The following is a 27,120-nucleotide window of genomic DNA, read 5'->3' as shown; positions in this document are numbered from 1 at the left end:
GAGCCTAAAACCAAAGAATAATTGATCATTTCACACCTCTCATGGTACACCTTGAGATCTAAAGACTTAGGGCCTGATTCGTGGGAGCGTTTTTTCAATGGGATTTTCCCACTGGAAAAGGCTCTGTGAATCAGGTTCTTAGACATACTGCAAAAACCCATTCGCTATAAATTCACACTGTTCTAGTCATTTTTTGACACAGACATGCATTTTGTTTTTATGCACAATGGCCATCATAACTGCAATTCCATTCTAAAGGCTAACAGACTTTTGATATATCAAACATGAAAGTATTCCACCTCACCAGACATCAGGGTCCACTCTAAACACAGCTGAACAGCGGCCAGAAAGGCATTGGGAAATGAGTGTGGACCTTGGCCCTCAAGCCTGTCCAGGCCAATGGACGGCACATCCTGGCCGTCTACTTGGATGTCGAGAGGTCGTTCCCTTGATTCGATAAAGATAGTTCGAAACGTAACACAATTTGTCCTCTAACATGAGATTTGAAATGGACAATTGAATCTGACTCTCAAAAAAGTTGCTTGCAGCAAGTATATGAGGCATAAAGGAAGCAAGCATAACAATATTGTTTGTAAATGCAGTTATGGTGCAGCTGGCAATGCCCGTTATTCTCTCTCATATCAAATCGGGTTTTATAGTAAAGCAATAAAACCCAAGTAAGGGGGCATTACCAGTCAGATAACGCCCACGGTTGAGATTTACAAGCCTCAGTGAAGTAAGGGCTTTTATGTCGCCCAGGGGTGCATTACTCGAGCAGTAATGCCCCCCTCCAAGGGTTATATTGCTATTAGTACCTCGGCACATTGTACCGGGATACTAATAGAATATTTACTTGAGTGGAGAAACGGCATATAAACCATTTCTCAATTCGAGCAATAAAAAGCACAACAATGCACGCCATGAATCGGGGTGAAGGGACTACATGTAGTCCCGTCTCCCTTTCTATGGAGGCCATTAAAAAGATAGTAAAAAAAGAAAACTAAGAAAATGTCTGCCATGGATAGGGGCAAAGGGACTACAAGTAGTCCTGTCTCCCTTTCTATGGTAGCCACATGAAGAAAGGGAAGGATCTTTGAGGGACGCAGCGCTCTGAGCTGTAGCAGTTAAGTCTCGGGTGGGTAATGACCTGGCGAGGGCCAATCAGAACGATTGTTACAATCTGATGGTCCCCCGCTGAGTACTAATATAGGGTAATTATAAGCCTGCTAGGCAAAGTAGATGTAGTTACTATGAAGAGCAATACTTTGAAGTCCGCAAAATCATGGATCGATGATGTTGCATTGTGGGCCAATAGCTGAGTGACTGGGGCATAGATTAATGGTGAACAGGGATGTCCAAGAGTGCAACTGAATATAAATAGAAACAAATTCAGATACTCAAATTTCTTCCAAACCTTTTCGTCAGTGGCGGTGGAAAATAACATTTCCAGGACCACTACATCTTTAACCAAGGAACCTTGTCCGAGATGCTTGCCTGCCCCATTGCTGGGTCATGACCAGAGAGAGTACCAGGGATAATATTGAAATGTACGTACCAGGTACAACAGTAACCGAAGCAAGATGGTCACATTTATTTTAGGATTTGCAAGTTATATGTGGAACACTAAAGTGAATATGGCCATTCAGCTCCAGGCCATTCCGCTTCTCGCAAGAAGCAAAACGATGACCGTCTTCTACATCAACACAGAAAGGCTGTGCTAAGAAATGGCCCACTGATGGCAGCAAAGGAATCTTGAGAACTCCCAACCTTTAGCACACATGGCCAGTAGGAATTTGACAAGAGATGTGATCATTAGAAAATTGAGCAATGGAGGCCGGTGTGACACAGCTGAGCAGTACATCTCGTCACAGCACTAATAAATAATACATTCCTGAAAAAGCACCAGGATCGCATGAAACACGTGATGATGTGACAGAACTTCTTCTCCGAAAAACGGAACATTTAAGTACAGCATGAATCACAAACCTGACTGTCTTCTTTTGAAAATCCAAAAAGACAGACTGAAATACTCTTCAATTCTACTGCTTTGGAGGTGTCAGTGCCCATAACTGCTAACCGTTTATGCTCTGTACATAATGACATGGTTGATTCTGGTTTGGGGGTATGCATATAGACATATGATATGCACACCTCTACTCACTCCGTCCATGCAGATCTCACTACTAATATGAGCAGGTATTTTTACTATGCACTTTACTAACCCAAGACTTTAAAGGTTCCTCAACCTCTATGTTTTAAACCTGTTCCCTGCAGCAACTTATCAGCAATTACATGTTTCTGGTTTGGATCAGCAGGGATCACAGTCTGGTGTTGATGGTGTGCCTTCTATTGGACAGTATATTTTCCACTACCCACCAATCTGAAGGATTAGAAGGAACAGCTGGTTCTTAGTATTCCCCAATGTATAAAATCCACTGCTCTTGCTGACAGCCTCATGCACGTGACTACTCTGTGGAGGGGCCATTGTTTCCATGGCCATTTTGCTGTTTTTGGAAGATCAAAAACTCATAAGGATTGGCATCAGTAAGGCCATGGGCACTGTAAAGCTTCTCTTCACGAACCAATGCTCTTCTAAAAGTAGAATGTAAGAGATGGCCAGATCCAACTGAGGCAAACAGACCTGGATTTGCAAGAGCAAGGCTCTCACTCTTGCCAACTGTGCATGGCCCTTTAATTTCATGTGTGTCAGATTGGCGTAACAGCTATGCTGACACATACAAGGCCTGCCAGGCCTATGAAGCAGCTGGAATTTGACCGGCAACCTCCCATAAGCAACACACATTACAACACAGAGTAAATGAAAAGGGGACACAGCGCCCAATCTAGACCTGCAAATGTAAGCTGGTAAGGCAGGTACTACAACCCTCTGCACCTTACGATTCCCCTTCAGCCGTCTATCAACAGGACAAAGTGACCGCCACATTCAGAAGGGTATATAAGGCTAGATTATGCAGATGTTCTCCCAAAATTGCCCACCTTGAGCTCAAGATGAACCCTACCTCCCACAGAGCCATAACCATCTCCATAAAGCTCCTGGCAGGCCTCAAGAACTTCCAGGCAGCCTATTCCATGGTCTTAATCCCAGAAGCTCTACTGTTCAAAATCCAGCCTCATTTAAGAGTGCCTGCTGTTCCTCACAGTGTTTCCGTCTCCAGAACATCCCCACTCGGGGCCTATGTAATACCTAAAAGAGTGTATCCTCTCCTCTTCCCTTGTGAATCACTTGAATACACCTTGGCAGTGCAGGAAGGCCTAAAAGCATGTGACACTAGTGCCACACATCCGGTGTATACAAGCCTTGCAATGGACAACTGTCCTGCTAGTGCAGGGGTCTGCAACCTTTGGCTCTCCAGATGTTTTGAAATACAGCTCCCATAATCCTACACCATTGACTATGCTGGTTAGGGCTGATGTGAGTTGTAGTACAGAAAATCTGGAGAGCCAAAGGTTGCAGGCCTCTTTCCAAGTGTGTTGCCTTCAATGTGAATGTTTCCTTTGACCCAGTGAGCCTACCATGTGTTATGTTACAACCTTAGGTTAAAGTTAATTCTGTCATACAGCATTCCAGTAGTTTATTTACCAATTCATCACGTACAAACAAGGGAGACACTTGTTTTCACTTCTCGACCCAAGACCAGTCTGGTATGGCTCGGGGAGGGGCAGGGGGAGATCATCTGGTAAACTATTCTTTTGTGACCCCAATTACTCATTCGGCACACAGTCAATTTCTGGCTGTGACACCTGTGAGAAACTGTGTCTCCCTGGCTAGTCCCCAGGGATCATCTAGGTGGCCGAGACACAGCCATCGCTATTGGATCCAGTTCCTGGGGGTGCATCAGTGAGGGAGGATCACCTGGATGGGGGGTCTTTGGGGAGTGAGACACCGACAGGCGAGATGCGGTATCCCCCTTCTTTTGACTCCTTTTCCCCATCCTACCACGTAGGATATTCCAAAACACTACCCCCCCTTTCCACACAAACACTTTCGCACAACACGAAAGGCAGTGGACTAACACCACAGCCGTTTACCTGACATGTCAAAATACCAGGGTCCGGCAAATTTAAGCAATTGAACAGAATCACACACACCTGACGGCCCTTTCCCTTCCCCACAGGGATAAATGCTGAAGCACCTGAGCACAGGATGAGCAAGGCAGACCACACAACATGAGTGCTATCTCAGCACAGCAGTTCAAGAGGAGGTGAAAGACAGCGAATACCGAGAGGGTGACAAGGAGAAGAGTGACCTTGCCCTTTCCAATCAAGGCCTGTGAAACCTCTGCAGACGGAAACATAGGTCGGCAAACAATAGCCAGTGTGTGTTGCAGCAGATGTCCACAGTAAGTGAGACCCTCCTCCACTGATAACCAAGCCGAGGAGAGACGCGGGTCTCTGTGGTACCAACCTTGACTCAAAGGAGAAGAAAGCCAAGCAGTTCATCATAGCCGGTAAGTCAAGGAAAAAGTTGATAAGAAACCGAACTGTGTTGAACGATAAATAGCCAACGGCTTAATTGATCTTTGAAAAGCTAAAGAGGGGGAAAACCGGCAACAGAGTAAGCTGGCACCATGTAGGTGCTCAAGCAGGATTACTCTGGGCGATTACCCGAGGGTAGAAAGACTACCATAAATAGAAGCCCTAGGGAAGAGGCGAGAAGAGGTAAAAGTGGTCATAGAGGGGTCTTGCAAAATCCTCTGTACCGTCGAAAGTCTTTGACCGACAGATGATTGAGAAGCTAAGGGGAATTAATCCTGCATGGTGAAATTAGTGCATGAACAGTTTTACAGAGGTTGGCAAGAGTGAACCCGGTGGAGTGATGCTTACAAAAAGGGGCTAAGCCTGAAGTCCCTATGAACAGTGTGTTGACAGAAGTCAACCCAGCCAAGCGTTGTCCACAGTGAACTGTTTTTGTGAAAGTAAGAAAAGTCATAGTGAACCCGGAAGAGGGAGGCTGACATCTGAAAGGAGTCCGAGCCTGAAGGAGGGAGATCCAGGGGTGGAAAGTTACCACCCAAAGGTTGATTAAAAAGGAAATTGTTCAGTTTAGCTGTTGAATATGATTTGTGAAAGGTCTACGCCCGGAAGAGGGAGAGCCCAGGTGCGAAGCCTGAAGAATGGTTTAAAAAGACATTAAGATTTGTGAAAGCCAGAAGCATTGCAAAACAAAGGGAAGGGAAGTGTCGCCCTTGTCATCTGGGGTCCGAGTCCAGCCGAGGGAGATCCAGGGGTGGAAATTTATGACCCAATGTTACTATTATCGAAAGGAACTGTCTTGTTAATTTGTTGAATACGACTTCTGAGGGGTCTGTGCCCAGAAGAGGGGGACACAGGGGTGAAGTCGTCACCCAAAGTGTTCGTAGAACATCATTTTATGTTTGTTTGTTGAGAGCATCAGACCTTGAAGGCAAAGACTTTTTCATTACAACGAAGCTTGACCATCAAAGAACCTGATAGCTTGTACGGAACTGTTAGCTCGTGCTGGGAAGGCTTGAGCGTGTGCTGTGCTCCAAAGTGCCACCTTGTCCCGTGCTCTAAACGTGGGGAAGCGAGACCCCCGGGCACTTACATCCTCACTTATTATTTGTGAACATGTCTTTCTTTATTGAAACCCTATCTCACACTCTTTATGTGATTAGTTGTAAGGATTTGGTAATAGTTTTTTTTTTTAGTATAAGCCCTTTTTATTTGACACAACGCCACTATGACTGCCTTATTTTTCTTTTGGTGGTCAGCGCTTCCTCCCATCTAAGATTTAGGTTTAGGTTAGGTGTTTTTCCACCTTGCATTCATTGTTCAATAAACACTCTTGAACTGTGATCACTTGTGTCTGTCTTTACTGTTGCCACCATGAGTTCCTTACACACCTCACTCAGCAACCATAGCATTACAGTAATGCCCTACAGATATCCCCAGGAGGGAATCCAGTATTATTATCTGTTTAATAGCCCCCACACTCCCAGGAACTCTTGAGCACATCTTAATGCCATCACGGATACACAACATGGCTTAACATGATACCTCCACCAAACTCGAAACAACTTCCATAAATGTTCTGTTGGCCAATAAGGGAAGCTCCCGTCCCTTATTTTGATGACATTTTCTTCTGGACAACACAATTAAAACTATACATTCATCCCAACGACCACTATCACCTTTGCTATTTACCTACGTACTCTGTGTTAAATCTGTATGTTTTTACATCCCCGCAGGGGCGTTGCTAGGGGGGGGGCTAAGGGGGCTATAGCCCCTGATCTTTTGGTTGTAGCCCCGGATAGAATCTCAGGAGCTACAGCCAAAAGACTAGCTAGCCCCCAGTCCCAACAGTTCCGACATCAGCTTAGCCCCGGGTCTTTTCCAGACCTAGCAACTGCCCCGTCTCCCCGACTTCCCCCATTCATGGAGAATGGTGTGGGTAAAACAGGTCAGAGAAACACGGGGCCCTCCCCCGATGATTCTCCTGCCTGCCCGTTTCCAAGTAGCATTGCTAGCAGTGGGATTGAGGCTGTCCAAGAGACTGCATCCTTTTAGCCTACTTGGGTGTTTCTCTTATGCTCCCTTACCTGTCCAGTTAAGACAGTTCAGTGGGGTCACTGTGTGCCACTGATATCCTCATGCAGTGTGACATCACAGATACAAATCCTGGCAAGGACCACTCAGCCCTTTATTCTTCCAAGACCTAATTGAGTCCCATGTAAAATGGGCTATAACAACAGCAATTATGACAGCGCTTAGAAGCGTTGTATGAAAAACTAGATATTAGTAGTAGTAGTAGTAGCAGAAGTAGTAGTATGATGTGTACCTGTTCCCACCTTGACAGAGTTTCATTTCATTTCATTTCATTTTTATATAGCGCCGGTAGCCCAAGGGCATCAGGGCGCTTTAAGCGAACAGAGACACACATAGAACACAGAAAGAGGCCAATCCAAAGCTGAACCCTGAAGATGTCCCTGATCCAACTTATCCCGGTTCATCATCTGAAGAGATATGTTTTCAAACCCTTCCTGAAAGCAAGAAGGTTTGTTTCAGACCTGAGTGTTTCCGGAACACTATTCCACAAGCTGGGCGCCTGAACCAAAAAGGAGCTGCCCAACCCCGATTTCAGCTTGAATTTGGGAACGATTAACAGGCATTTACCCCCGGAGCGAAGACTTCTACTGGGGGTGTGAAGCACTAACCTCTTTTTTAAATACTCTGGAGCAGAGCCATAAAGGCATTTATGAACCAGGCAGAGAGCTTTAAATTTTATACGATCCTCTACTCTTAGCCAGTGTAACGCCATTCTATCTTTAGTGACATGGTCTCTTTTCCTCAAATTTTTGACCAGCCTAACCGCGTTATTCTGAATCACCTGACAACTAGAGACATCCCTAGAGGAAGCCCCTAGCATCAGGGCATTACCATAGTCAAGTCTTGATAATATAATGGCTCTGGCTATGGTAGCCATGTTGCCCTCATTAAGGTAAGGCTTAATGGCTTTCATGAGCCTTAAGTAATATGCAGGTTTTTTGTATGCGTGTTTTTTTGTAGATAGCTAGTCTGAGCATGAGAGTCTACCACTGCGTTAACCATCATTCCCAGAGTCTTCACTTTCTGGACTACCTGGATAGTGGCGTTCTTGATTTTAAATGACTTATACTCTGCCCCCAAGTTGGCAAGCTGACGATTAGATCCAAACAGCATAAGCTCAGTTTTGGAGTCGTTCAGACGCATTCCAATTTGTCTGCATCCAAGCATGAATTATCTTATAGACCCTGGCTATTACTTCACTGTCTGCGTCATGATGGCTGCCATCCAGTTCCAATATGAGTTGGGTGTCGTCTGCGTAATTTGTAAACGACACCCCCTCCTTCACCAGTAAGCTGCACAGAGTGCGCATGTATATGTTAAACAGCATTGGGGACAGGCTGGCCCCTTGTGGGACTCCAAATAAAATATCACAGGGATCGGAGAAGCTACTCTACTCTTGCACTACTGCACTCCCCAAATTTGTAAACTTACAAATGTGTAAATGTGTACACTTTTTTGTCATGGCATGCTTTTAGTAGATTCATCATATGGTTCCATGGTTCAAATATTATATCTCTGACCCTTCTCATTCTTTTTTTTTTAATTGTGATATGGTTTATAAAATAAGCAAACCTTTCACGAATATATATAAAAGGAAACAAATATATAATAATTAACGTATAAGATGTCCAAAATAGAATCATGAAATACATCAAAAGAAGCTGTAGATAAACAATCAGTCCAATATTACTTAAAATAAAATTCATACAATCAAAAGGTTCAGTTTACACATTTAAAAGGACAACACTTCAGTCAGGAATCTACAAAGAGTTCAAATTAATTAAATACTCTTTCCCTGCATAAGTCGGGACCATAGAAATTCACCCGTCTGCCTAAAAGATACATATACATACACATACATATATGCCGATCAATAGATGGTAAGATGCTTAAGAGTTTTTAGTTCACCATCATTTTTGACAGTCTGCAACAGCGAGACTGACCTGCTCAAGAGCTCCACATACCAATACACTTAGCAGTTGACAATTGATTTAGCTTAAACGCAAATACACATTTCTTGTTTTGGTGCTTGGAAAATGAAGAAAGTATGTAGGTAGAACCACTCTTCTTCTACCATACTGGGTATATTCTGTGTAAGTTCTATATGAATTTAGTAGGTCTACCGTTTCACACCAATCAATTGCATAGAGTTTATGTTTAATTTTGGTTGGATTGGAGATAAATTCCTCCTGTTGTGACTGAATGTTAAGAAGAAGACCAGACATACACTCTCTAGAACAGTTAAGGGAGTGTACAGACTGCACATGTTCTATCTCTCCCAAGTTAACATACAAAGAAATTGGTGGTGGAATAATCATTGTAGGGTAGGTGGATAATTGTCTCCCTCCATAAAACCTTATCCTGTAAAGAGGTCAAACCGAATCTGTGGTGTATCACCGTGTTTGGGATTGACAAAAACATTTTTGAGTTTACCTTCCAGATATTACCTTGAAGACTATTTAGATACAGCGCTATTTCCAGCAAGATGATATCCAAGCCACAAAAGATCACTGGTTCCACTCTGGCCAAGTAGTACCGGTGTAGAGGGAGAAGGGCTATTAGCAATTTTGACTTTGCTCTAAGGCCCTCCTTTAAGGCAGCTATCAACATGTATTTGACAAGTTGAACCCCGGACACTTAATGGACGAAACCCTTCCCAACGATTGATCACCAACTGTCCAGACCATGGTTTTAGGTCTGGTATGAGTGGTATAGATCATAATTTCCAATGTCACGCCACTCACTAAAAGGTGATTTCTGATGGCATAATCTGAAGACAGGTTCTGTTTCCTTTGGAGGCCAATGGGTGTCTTATCAAAAAAGTATCATATTGTCTGCAAAGGCCAACCAATTTAGTTTAAAATGGCCTAATTTGATGGCACAAGTGATGTCCTGTGACCACAAGCTGTCAATGTCAGCGATGTATACATTGAAGACGGTTGGGGCCAAGACACAGCCCTGCTTCAAGCCGATACAAGTAGCGATAGAGCTTGACATCAATCCCTTATTGGTAGGCCTGATATTTATTGTAGTACCACTATGCAGGCAAAAAGGATGTTATCCAAGGGGGAAGGGATTCCCTTCACCAGTAGTTTGATCCACAAAGTTTTGCGATGGACTACTTATGTCCATTGATGCCATAGAAGATGTTCCCATATTACCCTTTGTAACTTCAGTCAGGATGTGTAATAAGATAGTTCCATTCAGGGAAGTACCCAAGCAAGGTCTAAAGCCAACCTGATACTTTGAAAGAATTCCAAGAAGAGCTAACCATTTATTAAGGACGCAAAGATCTTACAGGTAGCATCTAGGAGGGCTATGAGCATATAGCTGGATGGATTGGTGACATCCTCTTTCTTGTAAATTGCAATGATGATTGACTCCAACCAAAATGGGGGGAAACGACAAGTTATCAATATCTATTTAAACATGGCCACTGGGATCCCAGCCCAAAGGAATGGATCGGCTTTGATGATAGCTGGAAAAAGACTGTCCAGGCCAAGAGCCCTAGATGGCTTGTATTTCAATATTACCCACAAAACATCTTCCTGCATCCAAAGCGTATCCCCACTATCTGTGTAATAACCATCCTGAAAGCAGACAGTTGGATTATTTACGGGTTTGTCAAACAAGGCAGAGTAGCATTCAACCCAGGACAGTTCTTGTATCGGGCATGTTAACGATGGCATATCACAGCCAACAGTTCTATTTGTTAAGGTCCAGAATTTAGCAGACTCTGGACATTGTATAGTCTCAAGCATATATCGATTATCTCTATTATGCAATTGGATTTTAAATGATTTGGTGTAGTTTTTATATACTTTAATGATTTTCATCTTCTCCATCTCAAAAGCTTCTCTGGTGAGGGTGTGATCATGCAGCGATTCCCTGAGCTGCCTCCTTTTACAATTTCTTTGCATGATCTATCCTGCAGTCATACAAATGAGAAAGCTTTTTGAGCCCGACCAATCACTGTCATCTCCTTTAAACATGACAAAATAGGTGCTTTAAAGCATGCAACTTAGAAAATATCACTGCAAACACTACCTCCCTCAACCAATAGTTTGATCTCAGCCATACATTTCCTGCATAAAGCTGCATTCCATTTAATGCTTAAACCCCTCTGTAAACAGAAACCAAAACCAGAGCAAGATGCAAGTCATGTAGGGCAACCGGACAATTAATGGAAAAAGACAGTATTTAGTGGTCACTTAAGCCAATGTTCATCAGAGTCAACAGGGTACAAAACAGTGTAATATCCAGTGATATGCAAACATGGTCGATCCAGGAGGAATGAGCACCACGTCGCCAACTAAACGTTTGGGCGTCCATCTCCCCCTTTGGTAAACAGAGGCCCAGATCTCACCTATGCATGTAAAAGTCACAGATGATCGTGGTCCCGAGCCAAGTCTTAAGAATGACCATGGACCGTAGCCCCCTCTGCGCATTCTGCGTTGACGTCCCCCCCAATAATGATGTTGTTAGAATGGCCATGTTCCAACCAGTCACTGATTATCACATCAATAGCTAAATGACAGGAGCTATAAGTCATCTTGGCAGTATTCCAATATAAATTTATAATAAGCAATTCCATTGACAGACTTTCCAAAGTTAAACCCACTGGTTGAAGACCCTCATTAGTGGAGCACATATCGTTGGGGTGTGCCTTTAGGTTTAAGTCAATGGCAACAACCAAGCCCCCCCAAAGGACGACCAGAGGGACCCCTAGATGCCACGTTCGAATATGTTTCAAAGCCGTTAAGCACAAAGTGTTCTAGAGCCATAGTTTCTTGGAAACGCAGTTTATGTTGATCTTAAAAAGTTCTGTTCAAATTGAAAGCATTGAGGATAGTTCCAAAACAGCAGACATTCCACAAAAAAAGCTAAGATTGGACAGGCTAAAGATTATTAGTTAGACATGTTTTTTTACTAGAGCTTTTTTAATGCAGTGTTTAATTGTGTCTCTTTTTACTAAGAATATCAGTCACCAACCTCCCTGTACTGACACCCAAATATGCTTTAATAGCCATTGACGCCTGTCTGAACCCTGTAGTGCCTTGTTTGTGTCATGCTGGACTCTTATTTCTGCTTCTCAGGGCACCTCGAGGCTTATGTGGTAAGATGGTTACAACCGTGGATGAGTCCCCAGAGTCTACATGAATCTGGCCACGGTATATTGTATCCCGAGATTCAGAACCCAGAGAGGGGGAGAGACGATTAGAATCATCTGTGCTCATGCCGAGATTGGAAACAAAGTGTAAGCGACTAGAAGGTTCTGAAGCAGCATGTACTGTCTAAAACACTGTACCAGCAAGATGCAAGCACGAAAAGAGGGTGTGTTGCGCATCTCGCAGAGGAGTCAGAACAGACGTGCAATGCAAAGGGTTAGACGTCGAACAGTAAATGGTACTGTCCTACGGTTGTAAGGATCAACAAGAGATCCTGATAAACAAGACAAGAACTTTATAACAAGAATCTGTCTTAGTAAACGTACAGGAAGAAGAGGGTAACACGGCCCCGACCACTAGAAAAAGATTGTGACTGCAGATTGTACGGCTCGCAGGAGCATAGTAGACCACACAATGCACACACTGTTATGTAGAACTTGTTGAGTGTTCAGAAGGAGCAGGAGCCCCTGAAGAAGTTCTGTGGAGTGTTCTCAATGATGTTAGAATGAAACATGTTGGGTAAACAATAGGTGGTTGGATCTATATCATGGTCTATAACAATTTTCCAATTTCACAAAGTTAGGGTGAGAAGGTATTAATTGTCAGTATTTAAAACGTGAACTGAGAAACACGCTGCACTTTATGATCAGGTCTTTACAAGTGTGTATTCATGAAGATGTTTTTTATGTTGTACATGGTTTTTATCTAATGTTCTGTTGCTGCTCGACCTCAGTGTGACATTGCCCTGTTAAAATGTCGGATTGATTACCTTTGAAAATAAATATTGTATGCGGAAAATTAGTAGTCACTCTGTTCTATGTTAGCAGTCCAAACAGGTGTCAAGTGTAGATGAGTTTGTTGACCCACGGTAACCTGTGTTGCTGCAGGATAAAAGCCCCTGGGATCTCCTAGAGTGGGTTGAAGTAAGACCACCATGTAAACAGCAAATTGAATAATTTACAAAAATGTGGGGGTCCCTCGCCTGCGAACGAACATGGGCAAAATAATGTGTTCCCGACTCAGAAGGGGTTGGTTGCACCAACAATGGCAGTCCATCACTAAGATGGAAGGCAATTCTCCTCTGAATAGGAGTACCGTAAGCAACCCCAGACACGTGTTTCAGCCTTGCCGGGCTTCCTCAGTGAGGTGAAGGGGAGTCCCTCGAAGCACAGTGAGCAAGGGGTCCACGTCCGGATTGTTGTTAGTAACATATACTTAAACCCCACGTTTTACAAAATGTACAAAAAAGATGGATCCCCTTTACGGACATGGCACAAATAACTAGTTCTAAGGGATGTTTCACACTCAGGAGGGTCTACCACCATGCAGTAGCTCTCTACACAGAGAAAAAATATGTATTTGCATATCAGTCTGTTCCCACCAATGAGGGCACTCCAGCTCCGAAATGCTGGGCAGTAACTAAATAAATAATGAAAAGCATGGCATCTGTGACAAAAGGTGAACTTCTAATAACATCGTTAAAGAGCCGTCGCTGGAACAGGAAAGACCATGCCTCACCCTACCTCCTTTAACTCTGCTGTCTCCATCTCCACCCCCTCGTGCTGTGGAATGGTTCTGTGTCCTCCATTTTCTCCACGGAGAACCAAAATATTTGGATGTTCTCGATGCTCCTGTAGAACAAAACAAAGGCAAAATGGCGATTAAAAATACAATTCAAAATTCTTCCCAGAGTCTGAAAGAGAACAAAAAAAAGCTGTATCGATAACAGGAGCATGGGCAGCCAAAGAGCGGTAACATTAAGATGAGTCTGTAGACCATGGAAACCTGGCTGGATTGTACTAATTCATGTGGGCGCTCTACTTATTAGAATATTCCTCATGGGGAATGAACTCGCCCCACCTTTCCTATTCAGCAGAGCGACTCTCGCCAGCATTCACTGCGAAAGCAACTCTGGTTAACACATTTCATAAATGTGAACAATTATGTTTTACATTGTGTGTTTGCAGCCCTGGGATGTGCTAGCTTCCGCTATAGGCTGGACGGCACAGTATGGCAGAATATTATCACGAGAGGCGTGATCCTGGCTTAATATATAGGGAGAGACCCGCCCCATGTTCATCTCCAGTGACATTGATAACGAGGCATTATAGCCTGGGGGTCAACTGCTCTAACAGGGGTTATCGGCCCCCATTTATGGTCTGAGCCTGAGGCGAAGCCGAGGGCCCATAACACCTGCTGCAGTCCTTCCCGGGCTGAAATGACATTATAAGATGGCAACAACAGATAAAAACAGGTCAGAAAAAAAAGAAAAAAGGGGGAGCATGCCCTTGGAGCATTGCCGTGAGCACTGCCCGATTGAACGCTGGCTATTTATTTATTTATTTATTTATTTATTTATTTGCAACGTGTTAGAGCACCGAAGACCCGAAGGTATCACGGCGCTGTTACGAGTTACAAAACAGCAGCCGGTGTCATGGTTGTAACAGTGCTAAAGGCACCCGGCTCGCCATTGTTTACAGCACCACGTCATCGTTCGATAGTTATAGAGGCACTTAGCGGGCCTGCGCTGTGTGAAAGAGTACCTATGCCTGGGAACCTCGCTGTGCGGCCCTGCACAGCATGTGCAAAGTCTCGCATGCGCGTTCTCCTAGGTTTGCTAACATGTACGGTGAAATCTCCACACCCATCCACCCACGTTCATCTTCGCACTGGAAGTATTCTATATACTACTAGCGGATTACAAAACCCCACATAAATAAATAAAAAATACATGCTGTGCTGTGTCACCGCCATACTGGACTTACTACACCGAGCTTTTCACGGCCGGGTAGTGGCATATGTGCCCCTGTTAGGGGGGGGGGGGGGGTTGGGGGAGGGCGGGCTCACCAGTCCACGGCCTGCTTGAGGGGAAAGGAAGAGAGCAAAAGATTACATAATAAGTGAAGCAGGAGAAGGGGGGGGGCGTGGCTGCAGGAGGTTATTTTTATAATCAGAAGACGCATATGGCAAGGAGGCTGCATTAGTTAGAGAACACATAAAAGCAATTTCGTATGACTGATGACTTCATCTTTTGAGCAATGGATGTTTGTGCATAGTTACTCAGGATTGGGATTGTGAAATGGAATCAGTCTAATATAGAATTCATCAGCAACTAAATACAGACAACATCAGCATTATAATATAGTATCCTTGTGGGGTTAGTAAACGCGAAGGCAAAGTATCAAACATATTTAAACAACAATAGGTCCACGTTTTTTTTTAAAAACAGGATGAAGATAAAAATCCACTTTTCTACATGTATTTACTCCACAACACGGAAGTGATGAACGACATTAAAGGCTCGTTTTTTCCTCCTGGTTCTTCTGTTTATTTATATTGTAATCCCCGATTCTACTGTGTGACAGCTCATGTCGGTTATATCCACCAGAAAGCACGCGGACCTTTCGGGCATCAGACATTATTAGTCCTCCCCGTTTTCTTTGGAATTTGGAAGCTGCCTGAGGCAGGCGGATTGCTTTAGCGCTACGGTGGCCTGGAGAGCCATGGCAGCCCGCGTCCCTTCCATGCAGGCTGTGCAGCTCCCTGCCCCCACGTCCCTCAGGACAGGGCCACCGAGGGTGGCGAGTGCAGCGTCAGCTGTTGCTAGGCACGCGCGTCCCCACGGAGTCTGCATCAGCTGTAATGGAAGAAGATGCGTGCTACCTGTGAGAGCGCGCGCGCGCTGCGTGCGCAGAGGCAATGCTTTCCTGCACTGGGTGGGGCTCCTTTGGGTTCCAAATGGCTCTAAATAAACCAGGGTGGCGCAGGCAGCAGGCGGGGCTTCTGCACAGGCATTCATTCTTTCAGTGGTGGCGGAGGCTATGCTCCTGGCATTCATCCCTTACCCCTCTGCATACTTGCCAACAGGACCCATTCCAGTCTGTAGGTGCTTATCCAGTCCTGTTTTTTCTTTGCATAACACCTTAACAAAGCTCACTTCCCAGTGTGCGCTGAAGAACTATAGCCGATCATTTATTTGGGTAATGCTTTTGTCCTGTTGACCCCGTCTTTAACAAAGACGGGTGTCTTTGTTCTTAAATCAGTCCAATCTTTTTGTCAAACTTTCCACAAACACAGGCCTTTCGGTGGATGGGGGTCTGAAATCTATAATTCCCCAAATCATTCCAATTTTTCTGTCCAACTTCCCCAACACAGACCAAAGTAGGGGTGCCGACGGGTCTGAAAAACAAACTGCTAAATCAGCTTGTGTTTATTTTTAACCAAAAGTGTGGGTGAAAGCATAATTGCTTTATGCATTTGTAACAATCGTGCGATCCTATTGCTAGCCTTTTAAGCCCACAGGACATTCAACATGTTTGCAGCACTACATCTATGCATGTGTTCACTGGCCAGCACTGATTATTTCTTGAAGTGAAATTTGAAGAAAGTAAAGAATTGTGATTTGTGCTCATCTCACTTTTGCGATTTATTTATGTTGAGAGAAGTTTATTGTGTTGTGCCATGAATAAAGTGGTGTTTGACATTTTCGTGCAAATTTTGATTACTATTAATTTAAATAAGTACACTGATCTTGGCTCGTTGGCAGCTCACGGGGAGGGAACCAAGGGCATGATATGCGTCTGAAGTAGGGCTGATTAGAAGAATCTGTTAAACAGTTTGTTGTGTCTCACCTTGAGTGGCGAGGGAAAGAACTGCCTGTGTTGATGGTGGCTTCTCAATAAACCGTTACAAACCGGTCAACAGGACAAGGATCCTCCTTCTTGCTACAAAAGGGTGAGTCAGGGAAATGTTCAGTCTTGCCAACTTCCAGAAATCAAATCTAAACCATTGAAGCCAAGAGACTGTTACCTCAAGGAGGAATCCATCGCTCCTCCCAGTGTCATACCAGTGGGGAGTGCCAGTGCTCTGACTCTTGGCTCGGTGGTGTACATTTTCTCCAGCTGTGGCCCCACAACTTTCAGACACCAGATCCTTTCAGTGTCCCTTGCTCCCGGCCCCATAAGGGTTTTTTCCGGATCACTCTCCTTGTTGGCCAGCAATAAGTTCCTGTCAGGCTAGGCCAATGATAGGAGCCTCTGGGTGGGGCTGGAGCACCCTGGCGAGGTTTGGTGAAGAAACGTGACCCTACTCTACAATCAAAGCTGTACAGTGGAGGAATTACTGCTGGGACTGTTTTTCCACAATCATTGTAATTTCAATCATTTGACAAAAAAAGTTAATTAATTTATTTACTCCTTTACATCTTTTCAAACAATTACTAAAAGGGCCAATGGGATTGGAACTCTCTGTGGTGGACTTGTTAGCCCCGGTCTTAGATACAATCTGTGGAATTGTCATGACTGAGTCACAGTTCTGCTGGAAGCAGTATTAATGTTCTTTCACAGCGCAACAAAGGGACCCTATTAAATAGACATGTCAGCATAATCGCGGAAGGGCAGTCCTCTATCAGAATGCAATCCGTCAATGCTCAGAGGTTCTTGGCTCAAACCTTGCACCACCAATCTCGTAAGAAAATACAATGGCCACTAATGCTTGTGATTTGAAATCCTCTGCCAGTGCCACATATCTGCATGTCGATGCACAGCGCCACAGTATGGGCAGAGAAGGCATGTTGGTTAGATTCTGAATGAGCAGTCCTGTGAGTGACTCAAGTTCTGCGCCACACATGGACAGAGTTGAGTGATGGCCACATGCTCAATGGGCAGTATGAGTTTGGTCTTGCGCCGCACTGTGGTGAAAGTGCAGATACACCGTGCATATTGCCAAGATGAAAAGGGAACCTGTGGGAGAGAAGAGGGGTATGGTATCACACATTGTCAATGCATCACTGTGACCTGAGAATTGAAATGACGCTGATATGCATTGTATGTCAATGCAGGATCGTGCATTCAGCTGAAACACAAAACATGGCACTGTATGAACTCTACATTGCTAAGTGCAGTTGACATGCTTGATTTGTCTATGTGTGTGCCCAGTTATGCAGCGGGATGCGTGGGTGCATGATGGAATTTATTGCATGTGTTGCCCTGGCATGGCAGGTATGTGCCAGTATGTGAACATGTGGCCAGAGTGGTGTGGCGTGTCTATGCAGACGTATGCTACGCAACCTATATTTTTTGTAACATCAGGTTCATGTGGCGCGTGGCTGGTGGCATAAACGCTGGTCTACTGCAAAACACGCGAGGTGGTGCCAGGCTGGTATCGTGGGCCCATGCCTCGCTCGCGCGGTCTGGGAAACCATTCAGACGCGGTGACTCGTAATCTCATTGAAGCACATGGTTCTGGTGTTCAGCCAGTTCACAGCTGTCTGTACACTAGCGGAAATGTGGCATAAGCAGATGGTTTCTTACAGCTGTTCAATCATCAAACTGGCCAATTGCATTTGCAGACAGGCGCTGTGGGTGTGGGCGCAAATCGCACCAGGCATCATTGGTTTGGATGCTCAGTCCACATCACACTGCCATATTGTGCAAGATGGAGCAGTGCAAAACCAGCTGGCACACGTTTTACGATGTGTACAGTAGGACTCGAACACTGCTGCCTGAGCATCAAAAACGGAATTTCAATATCACATGTGTGCTGAAAAACTGTACACATACAAGTGCTGAGCTGTACTTCCTCTGTGTGATTGGGCTTCAGGTGGGCGTCAGCATGTTGTGAAGTAAGGGGTATCCGGCATCACCTGTTAGATATGGCAAAGGTTGCCATCATTTGCATGCCATACGATGGCACACTGTGCAGTGTATGTGTGTGTTGACATCTCAAAACAGGAAGGAATTAAACCTCTCTCTTTTTCAAATGTGCCAGATACTCTGTATGGATGTGTATTTTTTTGCAATGTGTGATGCACGGTTATTGTTGTATTTACCTATAAACTGCATGCTGCCATAGGGTCCTACCTTCTGTTGTGCTGGCAGAGCAGACTGGCTATCATGTACTGCTCTGGGGAAGCTGGCAAACCCATTCAGTGTCAACGTGTTGGCATTGCAGATGGTCTGCACATCTATGTAGTTCCAGCGATCATTGTTTACAGTAAAGGTGTTCTGTGTGGAAGGGTTGTTGCAGGGCTTCCTGGTGCAGTCTAGTCCACCCAGGACGACTGCTTATGAAGATCATGCAGTCATCGATGAGGACTGATGCTATTAGAGATTTGATTGCTTTATATACATCTAGTAAACACTGATTTATAATATATGTGCTACAACTATGGATTTTAGGATTTTGATCTGTTTATGTCAGGAAAATAATATTAGGTCACCTTTTTTGACATATAGCATGTTGATATTTTGATAACATTAATGATCATTTGAAAAGTGTCAGGCAACACGCAATTAGTACATGACACCATCACATATATGATGCTAACTTTGGACACGTCAACCCATATTAACATTGCGTTCAAAACATTTCAGGGCAATGCAATGCGTCACACTGAAATGATGTCAGCAGGTTTATGACATCACAGCATGTGACGTTATCGCCCTGTAATACATATTAGAATGAATAAGCAGGTGAAACTCAAAGGAATGTTTTAGATATGTAGGCATATATTGACTCTCATCTCGTTCCTGTAGAGAAGCAGACGCGCATGTCATTTATAGAGCCCACGCCCTCACTTCCGTCATACTGGAAGCACAACAAGAAAACACTGTGACACCTGGTATTATCCCAATACCATATCGAAGATATGAGAGACGTTATGCGCTCAGACAACCAAATCGTATGTATCCTCGAACTGATGCAGGAGACATAATCCTACAAGCACCACTGGATATAGAAGAATTATAAGTACAGTCCGACAGATGTAAAGTGACGCCACTAAGGAGAGAAGATACGTGGACGCACTAAAACCGATGTATATCTAAAGAATGAAGATGTGACTGAAGCGTCATAGTGAACATATAAATGCGAACGTTAAGAAACCATGTACACTGAGAAGATGAGTGACCAGAAACATAATAGATGTATATACGCAGAAACGCAAGGTAGATGAGACAACATAGAAGCTTGCTAAAGTAGAAAATAGAACGCGAGTAAAGCAGACATGTTGAGAAAATGGATGTCAGCATTGTACAATAGTAAGTGAGAAGCCTTGAGAAGGGAAATCATGGCTGCATTGCTGATAGGCAACGAACTACAAATTTGTGCAGGAACAAAGGATAGTTGTTCAGCTCAGAATCAAGGATGTCGCAGTAAAAGCAACTACATGGCTCAAAAGGAGTCAAAAAGGATAAGCCATGTACATAGGACATATTTTTTTTAGATTAAGTAAAGGAGAGAATAATTGTGAGTGCCAAGTGTTATACAATTAAAGACGCAGAGAGCACATGCAGGATGGAGCAGCCACGTCTTCAGAGGCCAAGAAGAGTAATATACCCAATATAATTAAATCTAATAGCACTAAATTGAAAGGCACAATTGACAAAATCATGGTCTCCTCACATGTGGTCTAGGACCAGAAGACAAGGTCTATTCATAAAGCTTCAGACAAAAGATAGCAATGTACCTACATTCAGCAAGGTGAACTACAAAGTCTTGGTTTAGGGCCTAACTGATGAGAGATGGTAGGCTAATTAGCTAAGAAAGGCAGTTGGCTGACATTGTTCCCTTGCACCTGGGTTTTGTTGTTCATGGGCTGCTAACAAGCCGAATGCCCAAGGTTGGTAAGAGAGTGCCAACCAATCATGAGGGTCTATGTGATGGTGGACTATACATTGTTGCAAGTGCCTATCTGCTGCTACTATTACGTTATTATCTGTATTTTACGTAGTTAGAGGTGGTTCCAGGTGTGCCTACCAGATACAAGGCATCCAATTATGATACTAACATTCATACCAACTATATACATACATTTCCCCTAAGCAATCCCTCCAGCCAATAGGTTTTTACTGTTAGCCACTTAGGATGATGTCATAGCTGACGTATGTCAAAATATAAAATCTTTTGTGTAATTGAAATGCATTGAGAGTGTGTGAGCCACTATCTGTTTGCTCACCAGGTATCCCTTCTTCATTGAACTGATAATAAACTCGTATTGTGCCATCTGCCTTGAGATCATTTATTGTGGTAATCCCATTCAGCACTTTGACCATTCCAGGTGCTACTGCACATTCCTCTAAACAGAAACAGAGAAATCAACTTCAGAGTCAATATCTGTTTCTGTTTAGAGGAGCAAGAGGAGAGTCAATATTGGCCTATACATCTAAAACCTGCCCTTGTGTTTCTCCTGCTCATTACTTTGAGTGTGAATATTAGTCTATTTGTGGTGGGCAGGAACCACATTTTCTGCCCCATTGAGTGAAAGTACACGTATTAGAACACCATTTTACACTTTAAAAATGTTCACCACGCACACCGACAGTTTACCGAAAACACGTTAGCAAGGTAATCAGCTGCAACGTAGGAGAGGCGGCCCACACAGAGGCGTTGGACAAGCAGCTATGTGTACGCTTTTCAAAATATAATAGGGCTGCATTAGAGATCCATTTCTTTAAAAACCCTTACCTTTACATTTGTCACTTATTTGTCAGTGTAGCTTCAACACTAGAGCCACCACAAAGTAACATACTGGGCCTCATTACCCGGTAGGCGGTGAGCCATGGCGCTATTAGCGCCATGTCTCATGTCGGTAAAATACCGGCACCGCCTTGGCGGAAAGGGGATTTACCGCCCCATTCCAAGGTTGGAGGGGCGGTAAATCCCCCTTCCGCCATTGCCCTTCCCCATTCCCATTTCTGCCCCATAGGGCTCAATGGGAATGGGGAAGGCGCTAATTACGGCACCGCAATTTTGCGGTGCCGTAATTAGCTCCGAGGTCCCTTAGCAGGTTGGATTTTAACGCCTGCAAAAAGCAGGCGTTAAATCCCCCAACTCGCAAAGGGACCTCATAGTAAGGCAGTAGGGATTTACCAGTACCAGTATTTTACCGGTACCGGTAAATCCCTACCGCCATCCGTGTAATGAGGCCCACTGTTGGGAATGACCTTGCCGTACATGTTAAGGAGGTGACACATCAATATGATATTTTAGTGATCAGTATGTCTATTCACACATACTGAACAGATTTTATGACACATTTACAGCTGTTCGAGAGATTGAACAAAGACATTTCAGGCAGGTAGGTACGAAGAAATTCAATATTTCACTGAGTATGAGTACTTTCCATGTTCAGGAGGCAACCCATTTTATTTTAACATCATTGTATCATCATTTTCAGATGTGTTATTTCCCTGATGAAGTAGAACACTCTGGAATTGCAACATATATGCATGTGCTCACCATTTAAAGACTGGGTAATAAATTTGACCTCGGATGGACTTATTAGTTGACATTATATAAACGTTCACAGTAATTATACTACGTTCACAGTAATTATGCTACGTTCACAGTAATTATACTAAGCATATGTTTGCAGTGGCTTGTCCACATGGGACCAGCCTGGTTCTAGGAAGATGTCTGCTAGAGTAATCTCACAGTAGTTATAACTAGCACCCACAAACTCAAGAACAATGGACATGTTTTATGATATGATATGATAAATCTTTTATAACGTGCCTGTACACAAGTTTTCCAGGCTGACAAGACAAGGACGGGTAGAGGGTTGGAAGACAAAACAAATAATCTTACTAGGCCTTGTGTCATTCAGATCATGCAAGTGCTAAGGGGAGGGAGGAGGAGAAGTGTCAGGGGTTAGGGATGATGGGAGAGTGCAGTGGCAAGAATGCTGTGAGTGGTGGCTCAGTAAGTGCAGAGTGGAAAGGGACTGTAGGGTTTCAGATACAATCCCTAAGTGGGTAGGAGGCCGGGAGGCAGTGCAAGGGGCTATTGGTCACAGGTAGTGCAGAAGCCTGGTGCCTGTGAGGTACAATGGGCGGCCAGGTAACCAATTAGCAAAGCAGACATGAGCATCAGCAGGGAGAGAGAGAGAGAAAGCAGCAGCAGAGAGAGAGAGAGAGAGAGAGAGAGAGAGAGAGAGAAAGCAGAAGCGCAAAGGAAGGTCTTGAGTTGCTTGCAGAACCTTAGGTGGACCTGCTCAAGTTTGAGAGAGGTAGGGAGGCTGTTCCAGAGGGAGGCCCCAGCCGAGGACAGATATCTACCCCCCACTCTCTGCCTGGAGAGGCGTCTGACAATTAGAGAGTCAGAGGTGGATGAACGAGGGCTCAAGAAGGAAGAAGTATAGGAGGAGAGAGTTGGATGTAGTCTGGTCCCTGATCCCAGAAATCCTTGTGAACGTTGCAGAGGATCTTGAACTTGATTCTTGCAGCCACCGGGAGCCAGTGGAGAGATTTCAGGGCTGGAGAGATACGATCCCTGGGCTTGAAGCCAAGGACAAGTCTTGCAGTCCTGTCCTGGATTAGTTGCAAAGGGCGAAGAGTAGAAGCAGGCAGATTTAGAAAGAGGCTGTTGTAGTACTACAGCCTAGACAGAACTAGGGCTCTGAAGACAATGAGCTTCTGGGTGAAAGTGAGAAAGGGAAGAATACCTCGGAGGAGGTGCAGCTGGGAGCATGACTTCTTAGAGATGTCTGAGATGTGAGGAGAGAAGGAGAGGGCGGAGTTAAAGATGACCCCAAAGTTCTTAGCCTCGACGGATGGAGGGCTCAGTGTGGGCGGCCAGAGTGCAAGAGGGAAAGCGGGAGCAGGGTTCCCAATGAGAAGGATCTCACTGTTACTGGCATGAAGGGGAAGAGATTTTTAGAGGCACATCAATCCTGAATCACGTATAGACAGTCAGGAATGAGCAAAAGGTCAGAGGAGTGTGAGGGGAGCCTGAAGGAGGACACAGTGTCATCTGCATAACACTGAAAGTTAGAACACAAGGTAGAGATGTAGTCGGACAGAGGAGCCAAGTAATGGTTGAAGAGCCAGGGTGAGAGGTTAGAGCACTGGGGAACACCACAAGTAGAGAGAAAGGTGGGAGAGAGAAAGGACCCAAGTTGGACCTGTGAGGGTTGATTGGAGAGAAAGGAGGTCAACCATTCTAGGGCCTGACCTGTAATGCCCAGGTTGTCAAAGAGACGACTGATCAGGATGGCACGGTGTTATGCTTGATTTATGCTTGGTTCAAAATGGCGCGGGCGCGCAATGTATTCTGGGAGCGCTCGGAGCCATGTTGGATATTTACTTCACTTCGCAGTGAAAGGCTGCACACATTTTGCTGAAGTATTAGATTCACAGTGCTGAGACAAACATGCTTTTTCAAACTTGGTATGCAGTCAAGGCCATTTCTGCTGGGAAAGCTAACGTTGTTATGGCTTGCTACTGTTCTCTGTGGAGCGTGTTTTTTGAGCAGGGAGGCCCTGTGTTCCTTGAGGGGAGCTCTCGATTGACCCAGCTGGCAACCGACGGCTGTTCCTCAACTGCGCAGGTGAAATTTCCAGAATGTTCGGGAATTAACTCCCCTTTGTGGAGTGTGTATATATGTGAAGGCACGGAGGGGGTCAGGTGAGACTTCAGCCAGAGAAGGACGCTCCGTCTGGCCTTCCTGTGAGCTGTGGTACTCTCGGCCTGGCTGTCCCCGGAGTCTTCCAGCTGCTTCTGGACGAGATGAGGACTTCAATTACGCTCACGGTGATGTATTTCCTTTTGACTTCTTTATTTCTTCTGTGAACTATGTCCATATTATTTTTATGAGTTATTTCTATGTACTTGTAAGCTTTGAATAAATAGTCGTAAAGAGGTGATTTATCTTCTAAGAGTGTGTGGTTGTGAGTTATTGTGTCTGTCTGTTTTTGTGGTTCAAAGTACTTGCTCCATAATTGCATTGATGATTTATGGTTGTTTCGTGCACTTTTCGGGGGAGAGCAGTACATTTTTGGCATCACAAACAGGATGTACGTGATGAGTTGTTCCGTGCATCCAAGAATCTGTTGAAATGTAGATAAGATTTCGTTGTCGTGTAAGTGAAATTTTTTATTTGCTCTTTGGTAACTGTTTGAGTGCCTGTGGGAGTGATTGCAGTGTGGAGAAGAAAATATATAGGTTCAACGAGGCTTTGCTTTGCTTGTGATAATGAGTAGTTTGTTCAAGAAGAAGAGCGTTACCGCTGGCGGTGACTGTTCTGATGTTGTTATTCCAGCTTGGATTAAGAGTCCGTATGATAAATTGGCTCAAGCTTGGGCATGTGGTGCCGGTTTAAGTGAAACTTGGGATCAAGGATTGGGAGATGCCGATCCGACTGATGTAATTGCATTCTTGAAACAAGTTCCAGTAGAACATGGTAAAGAATGTGCGGCATTAGGTAGGCGAGGTTGGGTTCTTTTGCATGCTTATAGGAAAATACATCAGAGGCAAATGGATGTGAAAAATGAGGTTCTGAGATTAGAGAGAGAACTAGCTGCAGAACGGCAGACTGCGTTAATGCAGCAGATTCAAATGAAATTGTTGAAAGCTAAGGCCGACACATATCAGGCGGTGGCCGAGAAGGCAGCAGTCAGAGTAGCATGATATAAGTATAGGAAAAGACGGGGAGGGGTCAACAAAAGAAAGGTGGCAACTGTAATTGCTACCGCTGGTGTAGACTGGGATCCGGACAAATGGGATGGTGATATTTTTGATTCCACCAGTCTAGAAAGTAGTTCTGCAGAAGAGTCTGACCCCAAACCAGAGGTGAAACAGAAAACAGTGGCGGTGAAGCCTGTTAGAAGGCGGCGAGCCGGACCACACCCGCAGAATCCTGGTGGCGGAATGGTGGATTTAACCACACTGGAGGATTACACACAACAGGAGGTTGGGGAAATTATTACCCGTTTGAGGCAAAAATCAGGGGAAGCTTTATTGACATGGATGGTGAGATTGCTAGATGGGGGTGCTGCAGGTTTGTTGGTAGATTCTACTGATTCACCGTGTTTTTTACCCCTGTCAATTGACACCAATGTACAGGAGGTCTTAAGAGCAGGACCGCCCCCTGATGCAAATGGTCAAGATACGCAGGTGTCTTTGTTGCACCCGATAGCCCAAGCATGTAACCGTAAATACCCCATTACCACAGAGTGGCCTAGTGAAGAAACGAAGTGGTATACATTGAGAGAAGCAATTCAAAAAGTCAGAGAGCATGCTATGAAAGAGGCGAATCACATAGATGCTCCTGATCACATGAGAGCCGTGCCGGTCTCAGTCTCAACTCGAAACATGGTGATTAGAACTGCGCCACCTGCATACAAAAGCATCATTATGACTTTGCTCGTAGGTATGACGGGCAAGGCTACTGATGAGGTTGCAGATGCCATTCGGCAACTTGCAGATTTGGGAGAGTGGGATAAGAGCGATAACAGGCCACGGGAGAGAGAGGGGCATAGTGAGAGAAGAACTGAAGGCAGGCGGCAAGATAGCAGAGACTCCCGAGTGTCCCGAAAAGACATATTTTTTGCTTTGTTAAAAGATGGTGCGCCACACGAAGAAATTGATGGCATTGAAACCAGAGTAATGTATGAATTATACAAAAAACGAGGACTTGCAGCAAAAGAACGATATAAACAGGTTAAGAAACAAGTAGCCACCACGACACAGGGGGACGCCTCACCTTCTGCTCCCCCTGCAGAAGAACAAGATGAAGGGTCTATGGGGACACCTTCCCCGTACCAGCCGACATACGCTGATTTGAGAAAGGTGGTGAGTGCGATGCTAGAGGCGGAGACGAGTCACACTCATTCGAAGTTTGACTAGGGCTTCGGCCACGCTCCAGCAGCGTCTGCCTGCATAAAAGTCGATAGGCGGCCTCATGTTGATGGTAAGATTTTTGGGGGCCAGGAAACACACAAGGGGTGCGAGCATTGATAGACACCGGGGCGGAGGCCTCTTTGATTCATGGTAATCCGACACAATTTAAAGGCAAACAGTTTACGATTACAGGTTTAGGGGGAAAGGAGACCCCCGCAGTGCAAACGAGAGTGGAGATGAAAATAGGCAACATAAAGAGGCAGAAATACCAAGTGTTGATTGTCCCGATACCTGAATATATAATTGGCTTTGATATTTTGGAAGGGCTAACCTTGGGACTTGGCGGTAAAATGTACCAGTTTGGGGTGAGTGCATTAATTTGTACCCCCATTACTGTAGGTAAATTGAAGATGCCCCCAGTGCAAGTGCCAGTGGTGACTAAGCGGGTAGCCATGAAACAATACCGCATTGCTGGGGGGGCACAAGGAAATCTCAGACACCATCAAAGAGTACATGGAGGCAGGTGTATAAGGCCCTATTACCACATCATGGAACAATCCGCTCTGGCCCATTAAAAAGGGGGGTGGGTCGTGGAGGATGATGGTGGATTACAGGGAGTTGAATAAACACACTCCTCCCTTAGTGCCCACAGTCCCAGATGCTATTACTTTGATTGAAAATGTCCAAAAGTTTGAGGGGACTTGGTATGCAGTGATCGATTTAGCTAATGCATTTCTCTCTGTGCC

The 27,120-nt window shown here is 44.7% G+C and overlaps 1 protein-coding gene across 9 annotated transcripts in view; it reads right to left on the bottom strand.

Annotated features, from left to right (window-relative positions):
- The window catches only part of SLC24A2 (solute carrier family 24 member 2), a 1,614,118-nt gene that overhangs the window by 1,133,279 nt on the left and 453,719 nt on the right, over positions 1-27,120 (bottom strand). For all 9 annotated transcript variants that reach the window (XM_069630764.1, XM_069630770.1, XM_069630763.1 and 6 more), the window contains exon 3: positions 13,280-13,387. In XM_069630764.1, coding sequence (XP_069486865.1) covers positions 13,280-13,387 — 108 coding nt within the window. The remainder of the gene's footprint in view (positions 1-13,279; positions 13,388-27,120) is intronic.

The sequence above is a fragment of the Ambystoma mexicanum genome, chromosome 6q, assembly GCF_040938575.1.
Source record: "Ambystoma mexicanum isolate Mex_15411 chromosome 6q, UKY_AmexF1_1, whole genome shotgun sequence".
Lineage (NCBI taxonomy): Eukaryota > Metazoa > Chordata > Amphibia > Caudata > Ambystomatidae > Ambystoma > Ambystoma mexicanum.
This window is presented reverse-complemented; position numbering and strand designations above follow the sequence as displayed.